This window comes from Manis pentadactyla, chromosome 8 (assembly GCF_030020395.1).
Source record: "Manis pentadactyla isolate mManPen7 chromosome 8, mManPen7.hap1, whole genome shotgun sequence".
Classification (NCBI taxonomy): Eukaryota; Metazoa; Chordata; class Mammalia; order Pholidota; family Manidae; genus Manis; species Manis pentadactyla.
In genome coordinates, this window is record NC_080026.1 from 129,327,629 (window position 1) to 129,348,998 (window position 21,370).

At 51.4% G+C, this 21,370-nt stretch overlaps 1 protein-coding gene across 6 annotated transcripts in view; it reads left to right on the forward strand.

The window, feature by feature from the left end:
• The window catches only part of GRK5 (G protein-coupled receptor kinase 5), a 204,280-nt gene that overhangs the window by 86,391 nt on the left and 96,519 nt on the right, over positions 1-21,370 (forward strand). For all 6 annotated transcript variants that reach the window (XM_057506389.1, XM_057506386.1, XM_057506388.1 and 3 more), the window contains one exon: positions 7,777-7,872. Coding sequence is in view for 4 of the 6 variants with exons in the window: in XM_057506386.1 (XP_057362369.1) it covers positions 7,777-7,872 (96 nt within the window). In the remaining 2 variants the exon portion in view is untranslated. The remainder of the gene's footprint in view (positions 1-7,776; positions 7,873-21,370) is intronic.

Here is a 21,370-nt window from a genome sequence, read left to right on the forward strand (position 1 = left end):
TGAGAGCGCCTCCTCGATTTTCAAGACCACCATCCCACCGCCCCATCCAAGTGCATATTCCAAAGGCCTGCTTAGCAGCGTAATTTGGATTTCTAACAAATTTGGTCCTTTGCAGTATCATGATGCTGACCTTTCCAAGCCTCATGGCCCTGGCAACCCACAGGCCGGTTCATGGGAGGGAGGGGCCCTGCGGGGAATTGCCTATACCCCCCTCAACCCCATGTCCTTGAGCCTTTAACTAACCAGCAGCACCCAGGCTGGTTTGAAAGCAAGGGTGGCTGTTCCTGTGTGTTGCTCATCCTGCCTCTGGCCGTGCCTGACGCCACCCCAGGAGTTCTGCTCTGAATGTGCAAGCTTGGGGAAGCCTGCTGCTTGCCTGGCTCTGCCGTCTTGTCCCGGTCCTCCCATCTGCAAAGTCAGAATTGATTGGATTGTTTCAGAGTCTAGACTGGCCTAGACATGGGGCCTGCAGAGAAAAGATGAGTTGGCCAATCAGATTTGCTTCTTGCGACTTAAGAATCAGGATTCTGGCAGATGGACAATGAACTGGGCTGAAGTGTCCCACGGATGTGGTGCCCTTGATGGGTGCAACACAATGCCAATATTAACTACCCCAGAGTTGGCACAGGCTCTACAGATGAGAAGATCAGTCCCAGAAGACAGCCCTCCTTTCAGATTCCTGCTGCAAGTGTGGGGGTCCCCAGGTCACATTTACATCTGACCAACTGACTACAAATTCGGGGATTCCCTGGCACTCTCAGGTTTGACAATTCACTATGATTCAGAACTCAGGAGAGCCAGGTAAGAGGCTTTGGGGTTGCCCAGCATCCTCAGAGAAGAATGCTTGACTCAAATCAGGCACAAGGCCAGTCAGACCCCAGGATCACTGATTTCTGGAGCCGTTTGTCCAAACGCCTGTGTGGTTCTTCAGATCATTTTTAGAAGTAGGCAGGGCTGAAAGAACAAACCAGAGAGAAATTCCTAGAAAGACTGCCCGTTGTCCCATTTCCCACATGATGTTGAGGGACTTTCTCTTAATTAGGGGTTTCTCTTAATTTAGTGCTTCTCAACTTGAATGTGCATTGGGATCATTAAAACATAGATCTAGGGGCACCACACCTAGTTTCTGATTCAGTAGGTCTAGGGTGGGGCCCGAGGATTTGCATTTCTAGCAAGTTCCCTGGTGATGTGGATCCTGCTGGTCCCAGGACCACTTTGGGAACCTCTGATTCAAGGGCATGAAGGAAGGTTTTCCAACAGATGCATAGAGGAGAGGCTTCCTCAGTTTTTCCTCAAGGAATCTTTTTCTGATCAATTGCTTATTTGTCACCAGGGAGGAAAAGAATATTAGAGTAAGTGTCAAAACACCTGTGTCCTGGTTCAGGTGGTGACACAAACCACTTAAGTGATTTGAGGCAAGGGTCTTACCTTCCTGAGCTGTAGAATGGGTTCAATAACAGGAACCACCTCTGGGGCTGACATGAGGAAGACAGGAGATGTTCTCACAAGTACTCCCTCACCCTGGGCAGGCCACATTTCTTTAATTTCTAAGTCAGTTATATGATACTGTAAGAATAATGAGAAGTCCAGGGTCCATTGTTCCACAAAGGCCCATCCCACCCTCTCCCAAGGATGCATGAGAAGTTGTCAGTGTCCCTTGGAGGTCAGGCCTCTGCCAGCAGCTCCACCAGGCCGTCCCTCACCAGTCCCTGGGAGCCTGGCTGCTCCTCTCTGCTCAGGGTCTCTCACCACCGGATCCCCCCACCCACTGCCACCCCACCTGGGATCCCACTGCCACTGGGCAGTGCCTTCCAGGAGCCCTGGCTGCCCCCCAGAGTACAGTGTGGCCCCCCGGCCCCCTCTCCTCCTTGAGGCCTCTCCTTTCAGTCCTCTGCCTTCAGAGCACAGGCTCTGTCCTCGAAACAGTGAAAGCGACTAACAGCTAGGTTCTTCCCCACAGTGGCAGTTGTCTCATGACAGTGTTTTGGAATGATCCTTTATTCTTCCCTGGGGCATCCATGTGAGCAAAAGAAATGTCAGTGCCATTCTCGGTAGTCTGCCTGTTATGAGTGTTTGGACCAGCTTAGAAAATGGTAGCTGCCTCTTACTTGGCGTTTTCCCCCCAGTTCCACGCTCGAGTCCCTGCTGGGCCTTGCCCTCCTGTGTGAGGAGCCCCCCACCCCTATGACGGCTGTTCTCCCTTCAGCTCTGCCACCCCCTTATCACACTTCCCTTAGCCCTCCAGGGGCACACCTGCAGCAGGCAGCCAGGCGATTGCTGGCGGCTGAGGGGGACCCTAGGGCTGGAGAAAGCAGAAGTGATCCGATCAGTAGTTTCCTTCCTGGAGGCTGCCCCCCACCCCTGCCCTGATGCCCCATCAGGGGTGCACTGCCTCTTCCTGTTGCCCACCTTTCTGCGGGTGTTGCCCTGGACTCTTTCCCATTCCAGCAGAGAGTTCTTTTGGCACCTTCCCTCAGAGTTGTGAGTGGGCAGAGTTCAGCCCGGGTCCCCCAGTCAATGTCTTGGCCTCTTCTCACCTCTGGCAGGAGCCCTCCTGTCTGGCTCCAGGCCTGTGTTGCTGCCATCCTCCTCCCTGGCTGGAGCCGCCCTGCCTGCCGGGTTACAGTCCTCAGAGACTTGCTCATTCCTGCTTAGCTGTGGTGCTTCGGAACCTGCTTCAGGGACTGAGGTCAGAGAGGGCTGTTCAGGGCAGCTATACAATGCACAGGACAGCCTGGAAGCTGGATGCACGCATAAGACTTGAAGCATGGATGAGAAACATTCAGAAAAGTAGGGGAAAGATGCTCCTGATGGAGAGAATGATGAGCACAGAGGCCCTGAGAGCAACGGCAGGGAGGAAATCAAAGCTTGGGGAGACAATGACCAGATGGTGAGAGGCTTTGAACCTGGCCAAGGGGAGTGGGCTGACCTATAGGTGATGGGCAGGCCAGGGAGCTGGCACTCCCAGGCCTGCCTGGGGCCTGAGTCCTGGAAAAGCAACGGCCCCAGCCCCATATAGGCCTGACATCCCTCAAAAGCAGGGAGGTGGGCCTGGGGCAGCTGGGGCCACAGGATGTGCAAGGAATTTCTATAGGAACGTAGCAGGCCCTGCCACCTCAGGCTACTGAGAAGCAATCAAGTCCAACTGAAACAGGAAACGGTATCAACATTTCAGCCATCAAATATGTAATCTAATAATAGCACACTTATGAGCCAAGTATTTGTTTGGAAGTGATGACCTCTTTGAGGCAAGTTTTTGGTTGGTAAGACTTGTGAAACCCTGCCCCAGTGCATCTGAGTTATGGAGGGTCAGGGTTTATTTCGCAGGGCTTCCCGAGGAGCTGGAGGCCAGGTAGGAGAGGGCAGGCCATTCAGGAGCCCTGTGACCATTTGGGGGGATAACCTGCAGAGAGCATCCCTGTATTCATGTCCTGTTGCTGCTCTAACAAACTACCAAACTCAGTAGATTATGCAACACATGTGTATTATTTACAGTTCAGGGGGTCGGAAGTCTGACATGGGTCTGCCTGGGTTAGAACTAGGCTGTGGGCAGGGCTTTGTCTCAGGGGCTCTTGGGGAGAATCTGTTTTCTTGCCCTTTCCAGGATCTAGAGGCTGCCTGTGCTCCTCGGCTCCGTCTTCAAAGCCAGCAATGGCTGGGCGAGTCTTTCTCACTTTGCCTCACTCTGAACTGTCTCTTCTGCCACCCGCTTCCACATTTAAGGACTCATGGCTACATTGGGCGCACCAAGGTCATCCAGAATAGTGTCCTTGTAGTTATCCTTAATTTCATCTAATATTACTTGCCCTTTGCCATATAACCTAACATAGTCACATGTGCCAGGGCGTAGGGTGTGGCCTCTGGGGGAGCATTATTCTGCCCGCCATGGCCCCTTACCCTGTACTGGAGGCTGAGGAGATGAGGAGTGAGGAAATCTCAGGAAGGGCCAGGAAGCCTGCACCCTTGGCCTGGGGCAGCCCCATGGCTGTGTGGTACCCACCCCTCCCTTAGTAACTCCAGCTGCAGGGTCACGCCCTCTAGGTAGCCATGGTTTTCTTTCCCACCAACCCCACCACCACCACTGTTGTCCCCCAAACCCTGTACTTCTCCTGAATGTTGGTCAAAATGGTCGTTAAGCAAAGCAGAATTTCTCCGCCCCAGCACTATTGACTATTTGGACTGAATCACTGTGATGTGGGAGGCTGTCCCCTGTGCTGTACGATGATTAGCCACGTCTCTGGCCTCTGCTTGCTAGACACCTGTAGCGTCTGCCCCCCACGCCACAGTGTGACAACCTAAAATATCTCTAGATGTTGCCAAATATCCCCCATTGGACAGATTGCGCAGGGCTGAGAACCACTGGAACAAAACCTTTGATGTCTGTCATCTTGCTAGATTAGAAGCCCCAAGATGGTGGGTGACACCCTGTTCCTCTTGCCGGTCATTGTGTCTCCAGCACCTGCATGGTGCTCAGCATTTAGTATCCGCTCAACACATGTTGGTTGAATAAGTTAATGAATCTGTGTTAACTTTCTTAATGGATAAGTTAACCTATAAGAAGTGTGTACGCACACATGTGTATATGTATAAAATAGACTTACAGTTTCTGTAGACTGGCTGCCTGAGAATCACCTGGGGAGCCCTTTAAGAAGTCACACCCCTGGGTTCCTATCACAGAGAGTTGGGCTACAGCCTAGTGGGGTGCAGTCTGGTGGTCTGTATTGGCAAAAAGGCTTCATCAGTAACTCAAAAAGGAAAATTACTGTATGAGCTAGCACTCCTGCTCCTAGGTGTGTGTGTTTGTGTATATATGTATATATATATATATACTCAAAGGGGGAAACAATATATATACCCAAAGTTGGTCACAATACCCAAAGGTGGAAACAACCCAAGTGTTCATCAGCAGGTGAATGGATAAACAAAATACAGTCTATACACACAATGGAATATTATTCAACTATAAAAATGGAATGAAATCTGACACATGCTGTAATGTGAATGAGCCTTGAGGACATGGGACTAAGTGAAATAAATCAGGTGCAAAAGGACACAAATTGTATCATTTCACTTAAAGCAGGTACCTAGAGTAAAGTTCATAGAGGTAGGGAGCAGAGTGGTGGTGGTTGGGGGCTGGGGGAGGGGGGGAGTTAGTGTTTAATGGGATCAGGGTTCCGGTTTGGGATGATGAGAAAGTTCTGGAGATGGATGGTAGTGAGGGTTGCACAATGATGTGAATCCGCTGAATGCCACCGGACCGGGAGCCAGATCTGGGAATGAATAGTGTGTAAACGGGGAAGCAGGAGGTGTCACTGGTTAGATGAGTTCTAATGGCCCTTTCAGGCCTCTTGGCCTGTGAGGAGCATCTGATTTTGCTGGTGTCTTGGGAGGGAGGCCCTTCTCTGGGGGTGCACGTACTGGCCTTTATGGACCAGGCAGGCTGCCTGAACGGAGGCCACGTCGCCTGTCCACTGGGTAGCAGCTGCTAAGCTCCAGCTATTTCTTGCCATGTGGGATGCCTGGATATGGGTGAGAAGTCTGAAATCCAGACTTGTGTGTGAAATTTTCGAATGTTTAAATCTTAACAACTTGCCTGGTGGACAAGCAAGCGAACAATCACATGTGGGTCAAGCAGAACAACTCTGCAGGCCCCGGGTCCGGGGTGGCATCTTCTCAGAGCTTGTAGACTTGGGCCCAGTTAGAGAGATCCCCATTCTTGCCCCTCTTGCTGAAAGGGAGATTTGCAGACAGAAGGATGAGCATGAATGCCCAAGGTCTAGATTCTGCTCGGGCTGGGCCCTGGGCTCTGCCACTAATGAGTTGTTGGAGCCATAGGTGACTTCTTTCTTCCCCATACCTCAGTTTCCCTATCTGTTGAGGGGGAATCATAATAGCCACGCCTCATAGAGGTAGAGTGAGGACTTGAGGCAAGTGTGCGTGCGGGGCTTGGCCCAGGGCAGGGCCTGTGGAAGGGCTCTGTGGTGTGTGCGTGTGTATGCACGTGAGGGCCGGCCCTGGCTAGAGGAACTTGCACATGTGGAGTTGGACAGGCTGTCAGCTGGCAAGTTGTGCAATCTCAGACATCTGTTTCTGCATCTGTGATGCTGGCCCAGTGATTTCTTCCTCAAAGAGCCATTCTGAGGCTTAAACAAGATAATGTTCAGATGGTGCCTGGCCATAGCATGTACCCAGTATGTATTCGTTCTGCCTCTTGGAGTCTGAGGCCTCTGCTTTCTGCAGAGAGTTGAGAGGAAGGGACCAGCGGGCCAGGCTGAAGACCGGACAAGCAGGGAGCAGAGGAAGGGGCCTGCTGCCCTGCCTCTCCCCCTTCAGTTCCTCCTCCTCCTCCCATCGCCAAGGTTGGGTCCTGGTCCCAACGTGCTTCAGCTTTCCCAGACAGCTTGGATGACAGTTACGAATCCCCCTTCCCTGAGACCAGTTCCATGCCAACCCCAGAACACACTCTGGACTGGAGGTAGGCCCAGAGCCAAGTTCCTCTGGTGTTCCTGGGTTTGCTCATTGGAGAGAGGGGCCTTGCCGTGCCCAGACCCCTTCTGGGGGGTTTAGAGACAGGAGGGGCTGTCTGCCCACCCCGAACTGGGAGCAGGCCCAGGGGAGGCCCTGCCCAAGGTCCTACATCCTTTTAAGTGGGCCCCAAACTCTGCACGTGCCTGGGATGCCTGGCATGGAGGAGAGAAAGGCCTCTCAGTATCCTCCTGAGACACTGAGGAGCCTAAAAGGCCATGTGACCCTTAGCAAGTCACCGACATGTGGAATCTAAGGGTCGCTCTGGGGATGGGGTGGCTAGGCTGACAGTCTTTGGGGGGTCCTGGCCTCATGACACAGAGGTGGCTCCAGGTCCAAGGCCCAAGCACTGATAGGCACAGGCACACCTAGGCCAGAGTCAGCACCCCCTTGCCATCTGCATACCTGAGTGTCCTGACATCTGTCTGCTGTCACACAGGGTACGGAGTGGTGCAGATGCTGGGAACGCTGTGTGCGTGCGTCTTACTCAGCTCCATGTGCCCACTGACATTTGTGTTCACTATGTGTGCATATTCATTGTGTGTTACATGCGTGTGCACCTCATGTGCTTGGGCATTGTGTTTGTGTGTTCATTACACGTGCACACTGGGGAGGACGGGAGGCAGAGTGGGGCCCTTCAGAAGTCCTTCCAGCCTTGAGAAATGCCTCCTCTGAGACCCTAGCATTTGTGAGAATGGAGGAGAAGGGAGAATCCAAGGCCTGTGGACATGGAAGTCCTTGCCCCCGACATCTAGCCTCCAGCTGGGGAAAGGGACTCTCCATAGAAAACAAGAGGGTGACATGAGGTGGTGAGCGGGCTGCCGGCCACTTGTTTGCACCCATTCCATGAGGATTTCTCGAGCCTGAAGGGAATACTAAGTCCAACAGGCCTGGTCCCTGTTGTTGGAGGGTTATGGTCCAGTCTGGGGCCCAGCAGACACCCAGTGGGGGCCAATAGCAGTGGGAGATGCTGAGGAAGAAAAGGGTGCCTGGTGCGGGCTCAGGCCTGGACGACTGGAGGGCCTTGTCCACCACTGCTGTGGGGAGAACACAGGCCCAACCTCGCAGGAAGAGCCCTTGTGCCTGATGCCAGCTGGGAGGCAGTGTGTATGCCTGGGGGGTGTCTTGACCTCCAGGTCTCTGGCTGTCTCCCACCCCTGAAGCTGGGGGACAGGCTCACTAGGATGGGACGCCGGCTCTGGAGCCGTGGGCAAGACCAACATCAGCCTGACACCTTTTTCCCCTCTGCAGGGGGAGGAGGAAAGCGCAAAGGGAAAAGCAAGAAGTGGAAGGAAATCCTGAAGTTCCCTCACATTAGCCAGTGCGAAGACCTCCGAAGGACCATAGGTAAGCCATCCTGCCTCGAGGGGGGCAAGGGACCGGGCTGGGCGGGGAGCGAGGAGCCTTTAACCGCCCAGTCATCTGTACAGTGCATCAAATAGGAGCCATTCACTTAATGCAGCAAAGTGATTCCAGGTAGGAGCCCCAGGCTGACATCTTTGCTAATGGCCGCAAAGATACAACTGACAACATTCTTTGTGTATTTGGTGTGTGCTGGGCAGAATTATCTCCCAATTATCCTTTGAGGCAGGTACTGTTATTTTACACCCTTTCAAAATGGAGAAGCCAAGGCGCAGAGTGGTTCTATAACTGGCCCAAAGTTGCACAGCACGTGGGAGGGTGGTGGAGGTAGGCCAAGCCCGGCACCGAGTCCCCACTTGGGGTTTCCTGCCCATCCTTCCTGGAGTGCGTGGGACCTGCCCCCGGCAGCCAGCTTCAGCCTTAGGAGCTGAGGGTGGGTGAGCGTCCGGGCTCCCTTTCGTCTTGTCCGGGATGTCCCCGCTCATCAAGGGGCCTCCCTGCTCAGAGGTACAGCCCCGTTCTCTATCCGGCAGCCTTGTGGACTGGAATCTCCCAGTGCAGAAGGGCCTTGTCTCCCTAGGGGCTGGCACAGCCGAGCCACCTCTCAGTTAAGGTCTGTCCCCAGCCCCACTGAGGACACAGGGCCCCTGGTGGGCTGGGTGTGATAGGGCTCTTCCATATTGATGAGGGCCCTGGCCCTTCTCCCCTGTGTGCCCTCGGGTAGGCTGGGAAATGCCCCCGTGCTGCGTGAAGGCATCTTACCTGCTCCTGGCTATTAGGGGCCATGGACGTGCTAAATACTTTTATTATAGTTGGATCCACTGCGTGCTGGTGTAGGACAGCCCCAGCACCCAGGACTTGGCAGGCGCAGCCGCTCTTGGGACTTCTGCCCAGGGCTGGGGGTGAACTGCCCGGTGCTGCCACGGAGTGGCATTTAGCTTCTCTAAAATCACAGCCATTCTAAATGGCTCTTCCGCATGGCCTGGCCTCCACTAGTTTTCCCAGGCCTGGTGGAACTCACATGGCATCCCAGGTGTGCTCAGTCCTGGCCCCTCGGCTCGCCCCGCTCCAGATTCTTGGTTCACTGTGGCGGCGGGCCGCGCCTGTTCGCTCTGTGCGCCCCACATGCCTGGCGTGGAGGGGCAGCTTCCTTAACTGGTGTCATGAAGTGAAAAGACGCTACCTGTACCCGCGAAAGCAGATGTGAGCCTTTGAAGAAGGTGAGGTGCTAAAGGATGGGGAAATATCCCCAGACCTACCTTCTGTCCCTGACACCTGCGGTCAGATCTCCATGGGGTTCTTGGGGCCCAGGCTGGGGCTCCTCAGGGATAAGGTCCAGACAGATTTGGGTTCAAACTGCCCACTCCCCACCAGCCACCTAATAAGTTATTTACTCTTGAGGGCCTCGATTTCCTCAGCTGAAAAGCAATGACCCTGAGCCCAGTCAAATGAGACCATGTGTGCAGAGAGCTGGCTGGAGCCCTGGGCCCCTCAGCACTAGGCTTTCTCTCTTGAGGGCCCGGCAGCCAGCTCCTTGCTGGGCTCCCCCCGGGGTGGGGGTGCCCCTGCTTGCCCTGACTGCCCCGAGTACAGGGGCCAGCGGGGAGAGGACACGGGTGGATCTCCTGCGGCAGCCAGACTGTGGGGGAGGGTTTTTCCAGTGACAACACCCAGTGTCTTTCAGAGAGGGGAGGGAGGGAGCGTCCCTGAGCCAGGCCATTACCTCCCCAGGGCCATTTTGTTCTTTATGCTAATTTAAGCTTGAAGAAAATAGGGCCTGGCCTGGGGATGGGTGGGGACCTCAGTTGCCATGGTTGCCACACACCCCTGGGGAGCCACGCCCTCTGTCCAGTGCAAGCAGGTTCACTGGCTACCAGAATGCCTTTCCTGGGTGCTGGGCCCAGCCTTTCCTCAGTGGGCCTGGGGTATGGCTTCCCCTCATCCTCAGAGCCAAGAGAGACTGGTCTCAGAGACCTTTCTGAGGTGGTGATTGGAAGGAGAGAGCTTGCAATAGGAGGAAAGGTGCCACTGTCCAAAGAGGTCGGGTGTCTGCGTGAGGGCCAGGCTCACCTGAGAGGGGCCTTCCCTGCGAAGCCCCTGGCCGGGCCCAAAGGCCATTCCTCAGAGAACGTGGGAAGTATCTTCTCCATTTACCTGTGTACCTGGGGCCTGGAGGTGCATGGCAGGCGTTGGGTGGGTGAGTAAGGAAGGAAAGAGTGAAGAGGGGTGAGTCAGTGAGCACCACACTTCTCAGTGGGCCATCAACAGAAAATTGAGAGTGAGATAAACAGCATTTCTGTGTCTGCCTTCCAGATAAAAGAAATCTTGGTATTTTGTTATATTTGAGTCATGTGTTTTCTAAAATATAAAACATAAAAATATGAAATACAGGAATACTTCTGGTTCTAGACAAGACGGAGTCAACGCGTTGCTCCCAGGCCCTCCCAGTAAGGCCGGTTATGTAAAACAAATGTAAGAACATTCTGAAGGGTGGAAAGGAGGCAGACAGGCTGGGGGCCTTGGGATGTGGGGAACAACATGCCAGGGAACTTCTGGGTTTTCTTTTTCTGCCTCCCTGATACCTAGAGATAGGGTGCCGGAAGAACTCATGACACGGAAATGCCCGCGGATGTGGACAGAACAGACACCTCCCCACCAGCCCCAGAAAAGAGCTTTTCCTTTGTAGGCAAACCAGCAGAGGGGCAGCTGAGCTAGACACTCCGGAAGCACTCCGCTTCTCCCATGCTCCTCAGCAGCAGAGATGCGTCCGTTGACCTTTCTTCTCATTTAGACCAGTTCCAGAGTCAAGAGCCAGGGCGTCCTTCCTTTCTGACACACAGGTTCTGCTCCTTTGAGGTGAACCAGCACTGCCAAGGCTTGGTGCCCCTCCTACAGACCCAGACGCTTGGCTCCCCTTGCCTGGACCCTGCTCTCAGGAGGCTGCACAGCATCGCCCCAAAAGCACCACAGGAGTCCCTCACCTTCCAGTTGGCCTGGCCCTGCCCTCTTCACTTCCAGTTGGGGCATCGGGGAGCATAGTGTTTGGTTCTGAGCTTTCTCAGGCTGAGGACCCACCCCACGAGCCCCATCCCCTCTGTCCTTCTAGGTCCATAAATGGGCCTCTTGGCAGGGCATTCCCCCCCACACCCCCGCCGGAGGCTGTGAGAAGTGTGAGTGCTGGCATGTGAAAATGAATTCTTCTGTTCTCCTAGAGGGCATTGAAAAGGCCCTGTGTGCTCAGGGACTGTGAAGAGGGGCCCGGGAAAAGCAGAAAGGCCCCCGTGAGCTGAGGCCGCAGCTGACAGGCCGCAAAGCTTGGGTCTTCCTGCGTGTTTACAGGCCATTGCCCTGCTGTTCGTCCAGCCTCTGCTGGGGGTCCTGTTGGAACGCTTGCTAGAATAAAAATCCCATTTCTTTTCTAGACCAGTACACAAACCAAACAGTGGCAAATGCCACATTTATTTTTCCTGCAGACACATGAGCTTACTTTCTGAAGCTGTTTGGTAGCATGTCCTGAGGCGGGTTTTGGGCCCAGAGGGCAATGTGGGGTGGGGCAGAGGGGAGGGCAGAGCCCATGAGGACCCAGGGAGGCCACCCCCTACTGTCCAGGACAGTGGTCAACTAAGGTCATGACCTCTTGCCTCTGGACTGCCCTGCACATCTCCTCCTCCCAGCAGCCAGGGACACTGCACAATGGGAACTGTGCCATGGAGCCCCCACTGAAACCACCACAAAGGTTCCATCCCACTTAGAATAGAACCCAAGCTCCTTACCGTAGCTTGTAAGCACTCTGGCCATTGGGTGAAGCCTAGGAACCCCTTCTCAGAAGGGTGCTCTCACATAGATAAAAGAAAATACATAGGGTTACAAAGGAAACCAATTCTTTTCAGATACAGCTATTAAATGCTTTTGAAATTTGCAATATTGAAATATATGTGCTTGTTTGTCTATACTTCGACTAATTAGGTCCAGCAGCTGTATATAACTATTACATATAGAATATATATTACAGCTACTATAATTTTGAATTTGTATAAGTGTAAGTGATATTTCCAGATGTCTGCAACAATGGTGATATGGATGGATCTGTGGTTTCTGTTGACAGGTGCCCAGCCCTGCTAACATTACTGTGGGCTGTCAACATTAGTGACTGAAAGAAGTGCCTGTTTTCAGTTAGAGATTGGTGAAAAGAGAGAGGGCATTTTTCTTCATCCATGTCCATGGGCCCCCTAAATCCTACCGTGAGCCTCTTGTCCACGCCCCTCCTGCCCTGCCCCTGTAGGCCGCTCCCTCCTCCCTCATTCACAAGCTGCACTGGTCGACTTTTTTGATCTTTGAATTCCCTGAGCTTGTTTCCATCCTTGAGCCTTTGCACCTGCTATTCCCTCCCCCTGGAATGCTCTTCCCCACAATTTTTCCAGGGGGCCTCAACTTAGATATCACCTCCTTAGAGAGGCCTCCCATCCAGCCTCTAGAAAGGAACCATAGTCTGCCTCTAATTTTCTTTCTGACAGTGCTGTTGATTAATGTTCCTTGTCTGCAACTCCCATCTGAAGTCATCTTTTGTTTGGTGTATTTCTGTCCCCCCGGCTGGACTGGATGTCCATGACAGTACTGACTGCATCCTGTTTAGGTCACCACTAGAATAGGCCTGGCACATAATAGGGGCTCATTAAAGTTTGGGTGAATGAAGGAATGAATGAGAGGAAACATTGAAATTAGGGCTCTTTTAAAAAAAGTTGAATGAAGGAATGAATGAAAGGAAACATTGAAATTAGGGCACTTTTAAAAAAAGTTGTGCCACGTGCTTGCCTTGCCCAAATTTAATCTTAGCCCATGGTTTCAACTTAAAGTTTAGTCTCAGGGGGCATCTTAGAAAGCATCTATTTTACCACCCCCTCTGCCTAATCTTCACAGTACCAATGGAGAGTCAGCACAGTTATAAGACTGGGCCACAGGCTCACACTCACTAAGTCGGGGAGGCATGCTGGTAGCTTCTAGTCCAGGCCACTTACCCCTGAGGCTGCAGTTTGAGTAATTCTCACGGTGATGTTAGGTTTTCACAGAATCCTCAACTCAAGGAATTGGAGAGCCCCTTGCTAGCCATCCACTTCAGAACCAAGTAAACAGGCTGCACGAGGAGACGTGAGCTGCCCAGGACATCCAGGCCCCTGGTCCGAGCTTCAGCTTGCCATTCCCCAGTGTCATACGGGCACAAACATTTTGGGCATCAGCCTCCAGCCAACACTCAAAGCAGAGAAGCTCACTAGGTGCTCAAGGGGATGGCGTTTCTGTCAGTCTCTCTCTTTGTAAGTGTGATTGCCCATTGCTTTGCTTATTTGACAGATGTTCGTTGAGCACTAATTATGAGCCACCCCTGGGGAGACAGACCTGATTCCTGCTCCCCCAGAGCTCATTCACAGATTTGCTCAGGAGACTGATGGGAAAAACAAAATGGTAACAAATTGAGAGAGTTCCATGTTGGCGGAACTGGTTGCTGAGCTGGAGTAGTGTCGAGAGCGTCCACCCATCAGGAACATCCCTGGAGGAAGTGGCGCCACTCTGAGCCTCCCAGGGCATCTCTTTGTGGGAGGATGGGGGCAGGGGCCATGTCCTCTCCATCTTGGAGCCTCTGTGGCTGGCACAGCGAGTGGGTGGGTAAAGTAGCTGAATGGATGTTGCCTTCTCCCTGGCCTGGAAACTAGAACTGTGATTGGCAGCAGTGAGTATTAAGAGATTCCTTGCTACCCATGTCTTCTTCCAGTGTGAGCCCCAGACATGAGTAACTGATTTGTAGACAGTCCTGGTGGAGGGAGGGCAGACAGACCATGAGAGGAAGAAAGGGTTCTCTAATGTCTGTTCAAAGAACCATCAAATAATGACATTATTAGTTGCAAGCTAATTGTTCGCATAAGATAGTTCGAGGGCCCAAATCAAAGAAATTCTCAGAATGTTCAAAACTTGGGAGGCTGGAACGTCATTGTGAAGATAAGATTGTTGAGGTCTGCAAATATTTCTCAGTGACGTAGGATGTTCTGTTGGGCAAAAGTGTAGCATTTTTATTTATTTAGCTCAGGCTCATTGCATACTTTATTCTTGCTTTAGAAAAAAAAGTATAAGGGGGCTTGAGTGAAAGAGTTGATTATTCCCCTGTTTGGCAGTATTTCTTTAGGAACTGTCCAAAAGCTAAATAATAAATCAAGGCCCCCTCCCCATCCCCTGGCAGGACTGACGTTTATGAGGAGGCTGTTCACAGAAAGTAGCTGCTGTGGCGCCCTGTGTCCTCATGGGCTGATGCAGGACATTTCGCTTGCCTTGTGGGACAGCCTCTCGCCAAAGCCCTAACTTTTTCCAGGGGCAGAAGCTCCAGGCTGTGGGGGATTCTTAGACGAAAATGTAGACTCTAAACATTAAATAAAAGAAATAAAAGAAGAACTCTGTAATAGTGTGAAGACGGCCTCGAACTAGCCTAGTACTTGATATTCACTCAGCATTGCTTATGATCTTTAAACGAGAAATGAGCCTGCAAAGAATGGCTGAGTCCCTCCTATGTGCTAAGCATCGCTGCAGGTGCAGGAACTGGGCCAGAAGCCACTGAGGCAGTGGGGTCTTGCAGAAGAACCTCACGCATTGCCGCTAGGTCAGTGGTGGCTCTGCTGCTCCCCAGCTGTGTGACATTAGACAGATGAATTGATTTCTCTGGGCTGCAGTTTCTTTGTCTATAAAGTGGAGACACTAATACCTACCTTATAGAACTGTGGGAGGGCCAGCCGAGTGCCTGGTACATACCATCGTTGTCATCATCATGGTGCTAGTGGTCGGAGGGTGCTCTGAGCTCCCTTTGAGAGGGCTTTAGTTTCTCAAAAGACCTAGCTGTTACTATGCCGACATCATGTGGTCCATACTCCAGGACTCCTGCCTTGGGGTCACTAAACCCTGCCTTGAGCTCCCTCCTCCAGCTTCCCCTTCCTGGAGGCCCACCTTGGTTCCTGCAGCCTCAGCCCTCCTTCCTTCCCTGGGTCCCACAGCATGCCCAGGGAAGCCAGTCGCCAGGTCTGGTGGGTTTCTTTGAAAGGGCATATGGACGTTCTGGAAAGTTGCACCCCAGGCTAACAATGGTTAGGGACAGCGTGGAGGTCAGAGGGAACTTTTATCAAAAAGGTGATTCTTTTAAAGGAGAATGAGTTCGCATGTTATTTGTGCAGTTAAAAGTTGAATGAAGAAAGTCGGGTTCTGCTGCCTGATTCTACAGGGGGCAGTGGGCCTGGTGACACCATTTCCCTCTTTCCTTGCTGACTCTGTGTCCCCTGATGTGTAGGCCCTGTTCCAAGAGAATGGTCAGAGTCTCACCACCTACGCAGAGGCCACAGGAGTGTGGCTGAGGGCTCCTGCCTGGCTCCTGGATGCTGGCAGGCAGGAACCACTCTGTAGCCTTCAGCAGGTGGGGTCTCGGGTTCTTCGTCTGGCAAGGGAAGCCCAGGCCTGGATCAGCTCAGTCTGACCCTTGAACCCAACTTTGGAGTCTCCAGCCTGCTCCTGGGCTGCTCAGCTCCGCTCTCTGACTAGCGTGCTCCAGTACCGCAGGCCCTGGTGGTTTCTTACCCACATACTGCCAGTGCTGTTTTCTTCCTTCTTCTCCCCCTGTGCAGTGTCTTGGGTCTTCCCATGGACATGGAACAGGGGCTGGTCTGTGCTGCAGACAACCACCCTTCTGCTTGCCCCTCCTCCAGGGCCACTGGTCCCCCAGCGTTGCCAGGCACGTGTTATGGTCTGGAAAGGAACCTGGGCTCCCGGAACAGGTCCCGCACCACCTGAGGGTCCGTGTGACCCAATCCCCTTAGGCCTGCCGTGCTGGCATGCAAGCTCTTGGTTTCATCGTCAGGGAAACCAAGTCTTTCTGTAGACGTCATTCCTGTCCTTGAGGTGATAAGGGCGCGTCACGTCTGTCATTCTGCCACTTACTGTGCTCCGATAAGGCACAGCCTCTGCTTGTCCTTGTAGGGCAAGATAAATTTAGATGTGGCAGATTTGGGACATCAGGTGACCTGTTTGCAGCTACAGTCTCAGGAGGGAGAGGGTGGCCTGCTCTCCTGCCTGCTGTTGCCCTGCATCGGCCTCACCTCGCCACCAAGATGGGCAGCCTCATAAAGGCGAGGGGGCGGGCCCTTGGTGCCCAGCATGAGCTTGGGTGCATGCGAGATGCTCAGTGATGATCCTAGTTAGTGGGTTTCGAGTTTGGAGAGTCTTAGAATGGGGCACTGTTAGGGGTTTTCCAGACAATCTGGAATTGTAGTTTTCAAAGGCTGCTCTGCAGGGTGAGTGTGTAATCAGGGTTTCTTTTTGCCTTTTATGTTTGGCCCCTGTAAGATTTTATTCCCAGGTTAAAACCAAACTCAAAACCCACTGTTCTAGGCCAGGTCTCCCATTTTCCAGATAGGTAAACCGAGTCCCGGAGAAACAAGGGATTTGCTGAGGTCTCCCCTGACCTGACTCCAAGGTGGGCTTTCCCTCAATGCCTTGGTCTGTTCAGGCTGCCATAATAAAGTGCCACAGGCTAGGGGCTTAAATCTCAGAAATTTATTTTCTCACGGTTCTGGAGGCTGTAAGCTCAGGATCAAGCCTCTGGTGGTTGCTGGCAACCCTTGACTTTCCTTGGCTTGTAAAAACTTCGCTTCAATCTCTGCTCTCATCCTTACATGGTGTTCTCTTTGTGCGTGTGTGTGTGTGTGTGTGTGTGTGTGTGTGTGAGTTCCCCCTTTTATAAGCACAGCAGTTATATCGGAGTAGAGTTCACCCTAATGACCTCATTTTAACTTGATTACCTCTGTAAAGACCCTATTTACAAATAAGGTCACATTCTAAAGTACTAGCAGTTGGACTCCAGCATATCTTTTTTGGGAGACACAATTCCACCCCCCCTACTACCCAACTTCTCATATGATCTGTGGAGGTCAAGTTCAAGGGGCCCGAGGATCCTGATTCCCACCAGGTCTGAGGACAGACCCTTCTCTCCCCCTCCTGACCCTGCTCAGAGTCAGTCCCCATAGACTCAGGCTGACTGCTTCTCCACCGGCCACAGGAATGTCCACGGGAGGATTAATTGCTTTCCAAACCATGCTTTGGTGCTCTTTTATCCCCTCTTTTTATTGTTGTTATTGTTCAAGTCATCGTAATTGGTAAATTATTTTGCTAAAAAACTGACAGAAAATTTTAAGGAAAGGCCACCCATGATATTCCCACTCAACTATAGCCCCAGTTAACACTTTCATGGAAGTCCATCTAGCATTTTTCCCCTATGCACATACCTACAGTTTTGTTTCTTACATTTTTTTCTTAATAGAATTTCAAAAATATTTTTCCATGTCATTAAAATTCTCCCTGATTGTGATTTATGTTTTTCTGTTGGATATGTATTTGTGTGTCAGGCACTGGGGATACATCAGTGAGTAAAACACAAAAATTCCTGCTCTCCCAGGTAAGATTCCTAAAGGGAGGAACAACCTAAGACAGGCACAGTCGCAGGGGGGCCATCAGGTGAGAAATTGGGGAACAACAGAGGTGAGGCTTAGAACCTCACCCCCCCTGTTCTGAGAGAAATCTTCTGCATCCGTGGATGTTTTATTGCCCTTGTCTAGCTTGGATTAATACTTAGTCTACAGGCACACACCTGATCATCTACATTTGCCCTCTTACAGCACTAAACTATGTTTTCTACCTTTATCTTGCATCTACCTACCACTTCAGCATTTTATTTAAAAAAAAATAATAATAATAATAATAAGGGAGAAATGTGGGATTCACATATAAATCAAGTATAAAAATCAAACAAATATTCATATTTGACCTGATTGTTTATAGTTCATGATGCGTGATCAAAACCGAAAGTTTCTGTGATGACTGCCCTTGCACTGTTCACCATGTAAGAACTTATTCACTATGTAAGAACTTGTTCACCATGTAAGAACGTGTTCGTTATACTTCAGAAGATGGGAGACTGACAAGAATTAGGCTTGGGGTGGATTAGTGATTGTGCATTGAGCATTGACTCCCCTATACAGAATGTTATTGTTGTTAACAACCATTTGATCAATAAATATGAGAGATGCCCTCTCAAAAAAAAAAAAAAAAATTCCTGCTCTCCTGTGCTGCCCTTCTCCAGGTTAGTGAGTATTATTACCAGAGGGCAAGAGGGAGCTAGCCAACTGTCCTCCACCCAGCGTCACTCAGCCCCCAGTCTGTCCCGACCTATGGCTTATTTATTTCCAGTGCTGGATTCTTCCTTTAAGCAGTCTTCAGATAAGCCCAGCATAAACCTGGTCTGTAAAGGCTTCTTACCTGTCACATGTGTGTACTGTACTATTTGGGTTTCTTGTTTTCCTGGTTTTTGCCATTACAATTAACATTGAGATGAGCATCTTTGCACTTAATTGTAACATTTTGATCTCTGGCTCAGAGGTAAGAAAGCCCACACTGCCAGTTTGAAGGCCTGATGCATTAACTAAGCCCAGCATGCATGTAGAGTGGCCTCTGCCCCCTTTGCTTCCCCTGGAATGTTCCATTCCCGTCTCACTCTTGCATCTGCAGACATCATTAACCTGAAATGTGCCGCTGATGGGCACAGCCAAGCTAGGTTTGGTGAGCGCCCTGGGCTGTGCTTGCCAGCCCCAGTTTACTGCAGTTGCAGGCTTGAGAAGGGCTTTTCTGTCTGTCTTAAGGCCTGTCGCTGAAAATGGGAAAAACAAACTGGTTTATGCAGCAATGGGGACCTCAAACCAGCACAAGAGGCCAGCTGACCCACAGCCTGAGCATGACAGCATTCTGCCCCATAAGGAGACACTAGGACAACACTTTTAATGGTCTCTGCCCAGACTCTATTTACGGAATTTATTTCCTGGGCTCTGTCTGTTCAGCAACCGTGGCAGCATCTCCACCAGCGCCAGCCTCAGCTCATTAAATGCCCCTTGTTCTGAGTACCCTGGAGCCAGCACCCAAGAGAGAATGAGAAGAAAAAATATGCGTGGAAGGATATTTGGGGCCAATATAAACTTTTCAAATTAAAAAAAAAAAGAAGCAACCAAAGAGCAATAACAAAAAAAAATGAACCCCCAAAGAGCTCTTGGGGCATGAGCTCCCGTTGCGTGGCTTCTAGCCGCAGCCCTTTGCAGCCGGTGTCAGACAGGGAAATGCAAAATCAAGAAACACTTTGAGAGCTGCTGTGTATTTGTTTTCTCCATTTCATGGTTGGGCCTGCATCATCTTTAAACATTATTTTTTCATTGATCTTTTGGTTCTTTTTCTCTATAAATTAATAGACGTCCGATGATGAAATTCCCAAAGTACAGTCAATAAAGAAGACACTATGAATTACCCGTGAGATAACCACTGTTCATAGGTAGGTCTGTGGCCCCTTCCTACTTTGTTCTGCTTATAGAGAGAGAATTGTACCATTTGTCATTTGTTTCCCTGCCCAGAGGTCAGACATGGTTTTAAATTGAAATACATGGTTGTAGGATCCTTGCTGGACTGGAAAGTAGATTCTTGTGCTCACCTTTGATTTGGTGGCCTTGGAAAGTCACTTAACCTCAATTTGCTCATCTATAAAATGGGGATCCAGTGATCCCCACTTTAGTGATGACCAAATGGCCAAAGGAGTTACTAGTAGAAAGTACTTTGTAAAGTGCTCTGCACGTTCTTGCTAGATGTTTTCGATGTGGTCTTGCAACCCTTTGGTTGGACAAATGGCTGAAGTAATCGTCCTGTCTTCCTGGTGAACCATGACCCTTTCTTCTAAAGCTGCCCCTGTGCCTGATCTTGGTTAGAACCCCCACCCTCCTCATTGTCTAGAGACCCGGGAGCCTCCCTTTCCCTATGCTCTGTATCCCCCCGTCCCCCACCATCCCTCTCCAAGTACATGCAATGTCTTGGGTTGGCTCCTCTCAGCCTCCCCATTGTTCCCTCTGTCCTGGCCACCACTCTTCCTGCCCGAACTCCTGTGTCCACTCCCAACTCCATCCAGGCTTGCCTGTTTGCAACCAAGCTCCACGCAGCAGCCAGGAGGCTCTGTCTAAAATGTCCACTGATCGTGCCACCCCCTGCTGCAGTAGCTTTCCAGTGCAGTCCAGATGGAATCTGAAGGTTTCAACAAGCTGATCAGACCCTGCCTCACTTGCCCTTGCTTATTGCTTGAGATTCACCCCCTCCTACCTGTCCCCCAGCTCAGCCATTCCTTCATGTTTCCCCTTCTCTCCAGGCCTTCTCCAGGTGCTCTTCCTAACTGCCTAGTAATCGACGCAGCCTCAGGTCCTATCTTGCAGGTCACTTCCTCCAGGAAGCCTTCCCTGTGACCTCACCCAGCCTAGGTTTGGTCTTCACCCTTGTGGTGGTCTGATGACTGGCCTGCATCCTGCACTTGACCGCACATGCTATGAGGGTAGAGCCTGGATCTGCCTGGCACTGCTTCCCCAGCACCCAGCATGAGAACTTACTCTGCACCAGACCTTTTAGAATCTTGATTTTCTTTCCTTGCTCAGATAGTTCTGTTCTCTCTTGGAGAAACAAAAAACCTTGTCTTCCCAATTCCCAGATTGATTGTGGATGGGTCTTCTTTTCTTCTCCAGGTTCTTTTAAAAGGCCCTGGAAAAGTAGACTGAGGACAGCTGTTGCCTTGTCAGTGCTGAAGTGGCTGCTTTTATCAGTAATGATCCGGGGAGAGTTGTCCAGTTGTGCCCCCAAGGGCAGTGACTCCTCTTCTCTCTCCCCTTCTGGGCCCTTGATAGACCTGAAGGGGAGGCATGGGAGAATTGGAGGGAGGGTTGCCTGCTTCCAGCACAGCTGTCTCACACCAGCTCCCTCTTGACTGTTGGAGCACGGCTGGCTGGGCAGAGATGGGCGCAGAGCTGACTGCTCCAGGCTTCAGGCTGAGCCCAGCTTGGGGCAGAAGGAGGCACAGAGAATGGCTTTGCTGAAAGACTCTGTCATCGGGCTTGGGTGTCAACAACCTGGGAGTGCCTGGCAGCCGTGGGCACTGTCCTTATGTCCTAGGCGGGTCAGCTGGGACAAAGCTATTGACAGGTTCACCCAGCTCAGTCAAGCTGGGGTACAGACAACACTGAAGAACACGAGCTCAGATGTCAGAGGGACCTGGGTTTGAGACAGGCTCTGTTCCTTATTGACTGTGACTTAGGGCAAGTCACTGAACTTCCCTAATCCTCCACCTCCTTCTCTGCAAAATGGGAATAGGGGAGTTGTAAGGATTAAATGAGGAAATGCTTGGGGAAGGCTCTGCATGGGGCCTGGCATGCCACGAGCCCCGTACCTGGCAGCTGCTTCATCTCCGTCATCCGTCATCATCACTGTTGCCAGTAGTCCTGTCAGTTCAGAGCTTGGCTTCTTGGTTCCCCTGAGGGCTGGTTGCCAGGTCCTGCTGGCTTTAAGTTTATCTGTTCATTCATTTGTTCATTCATCTGTTATGCCCTTACTGTGC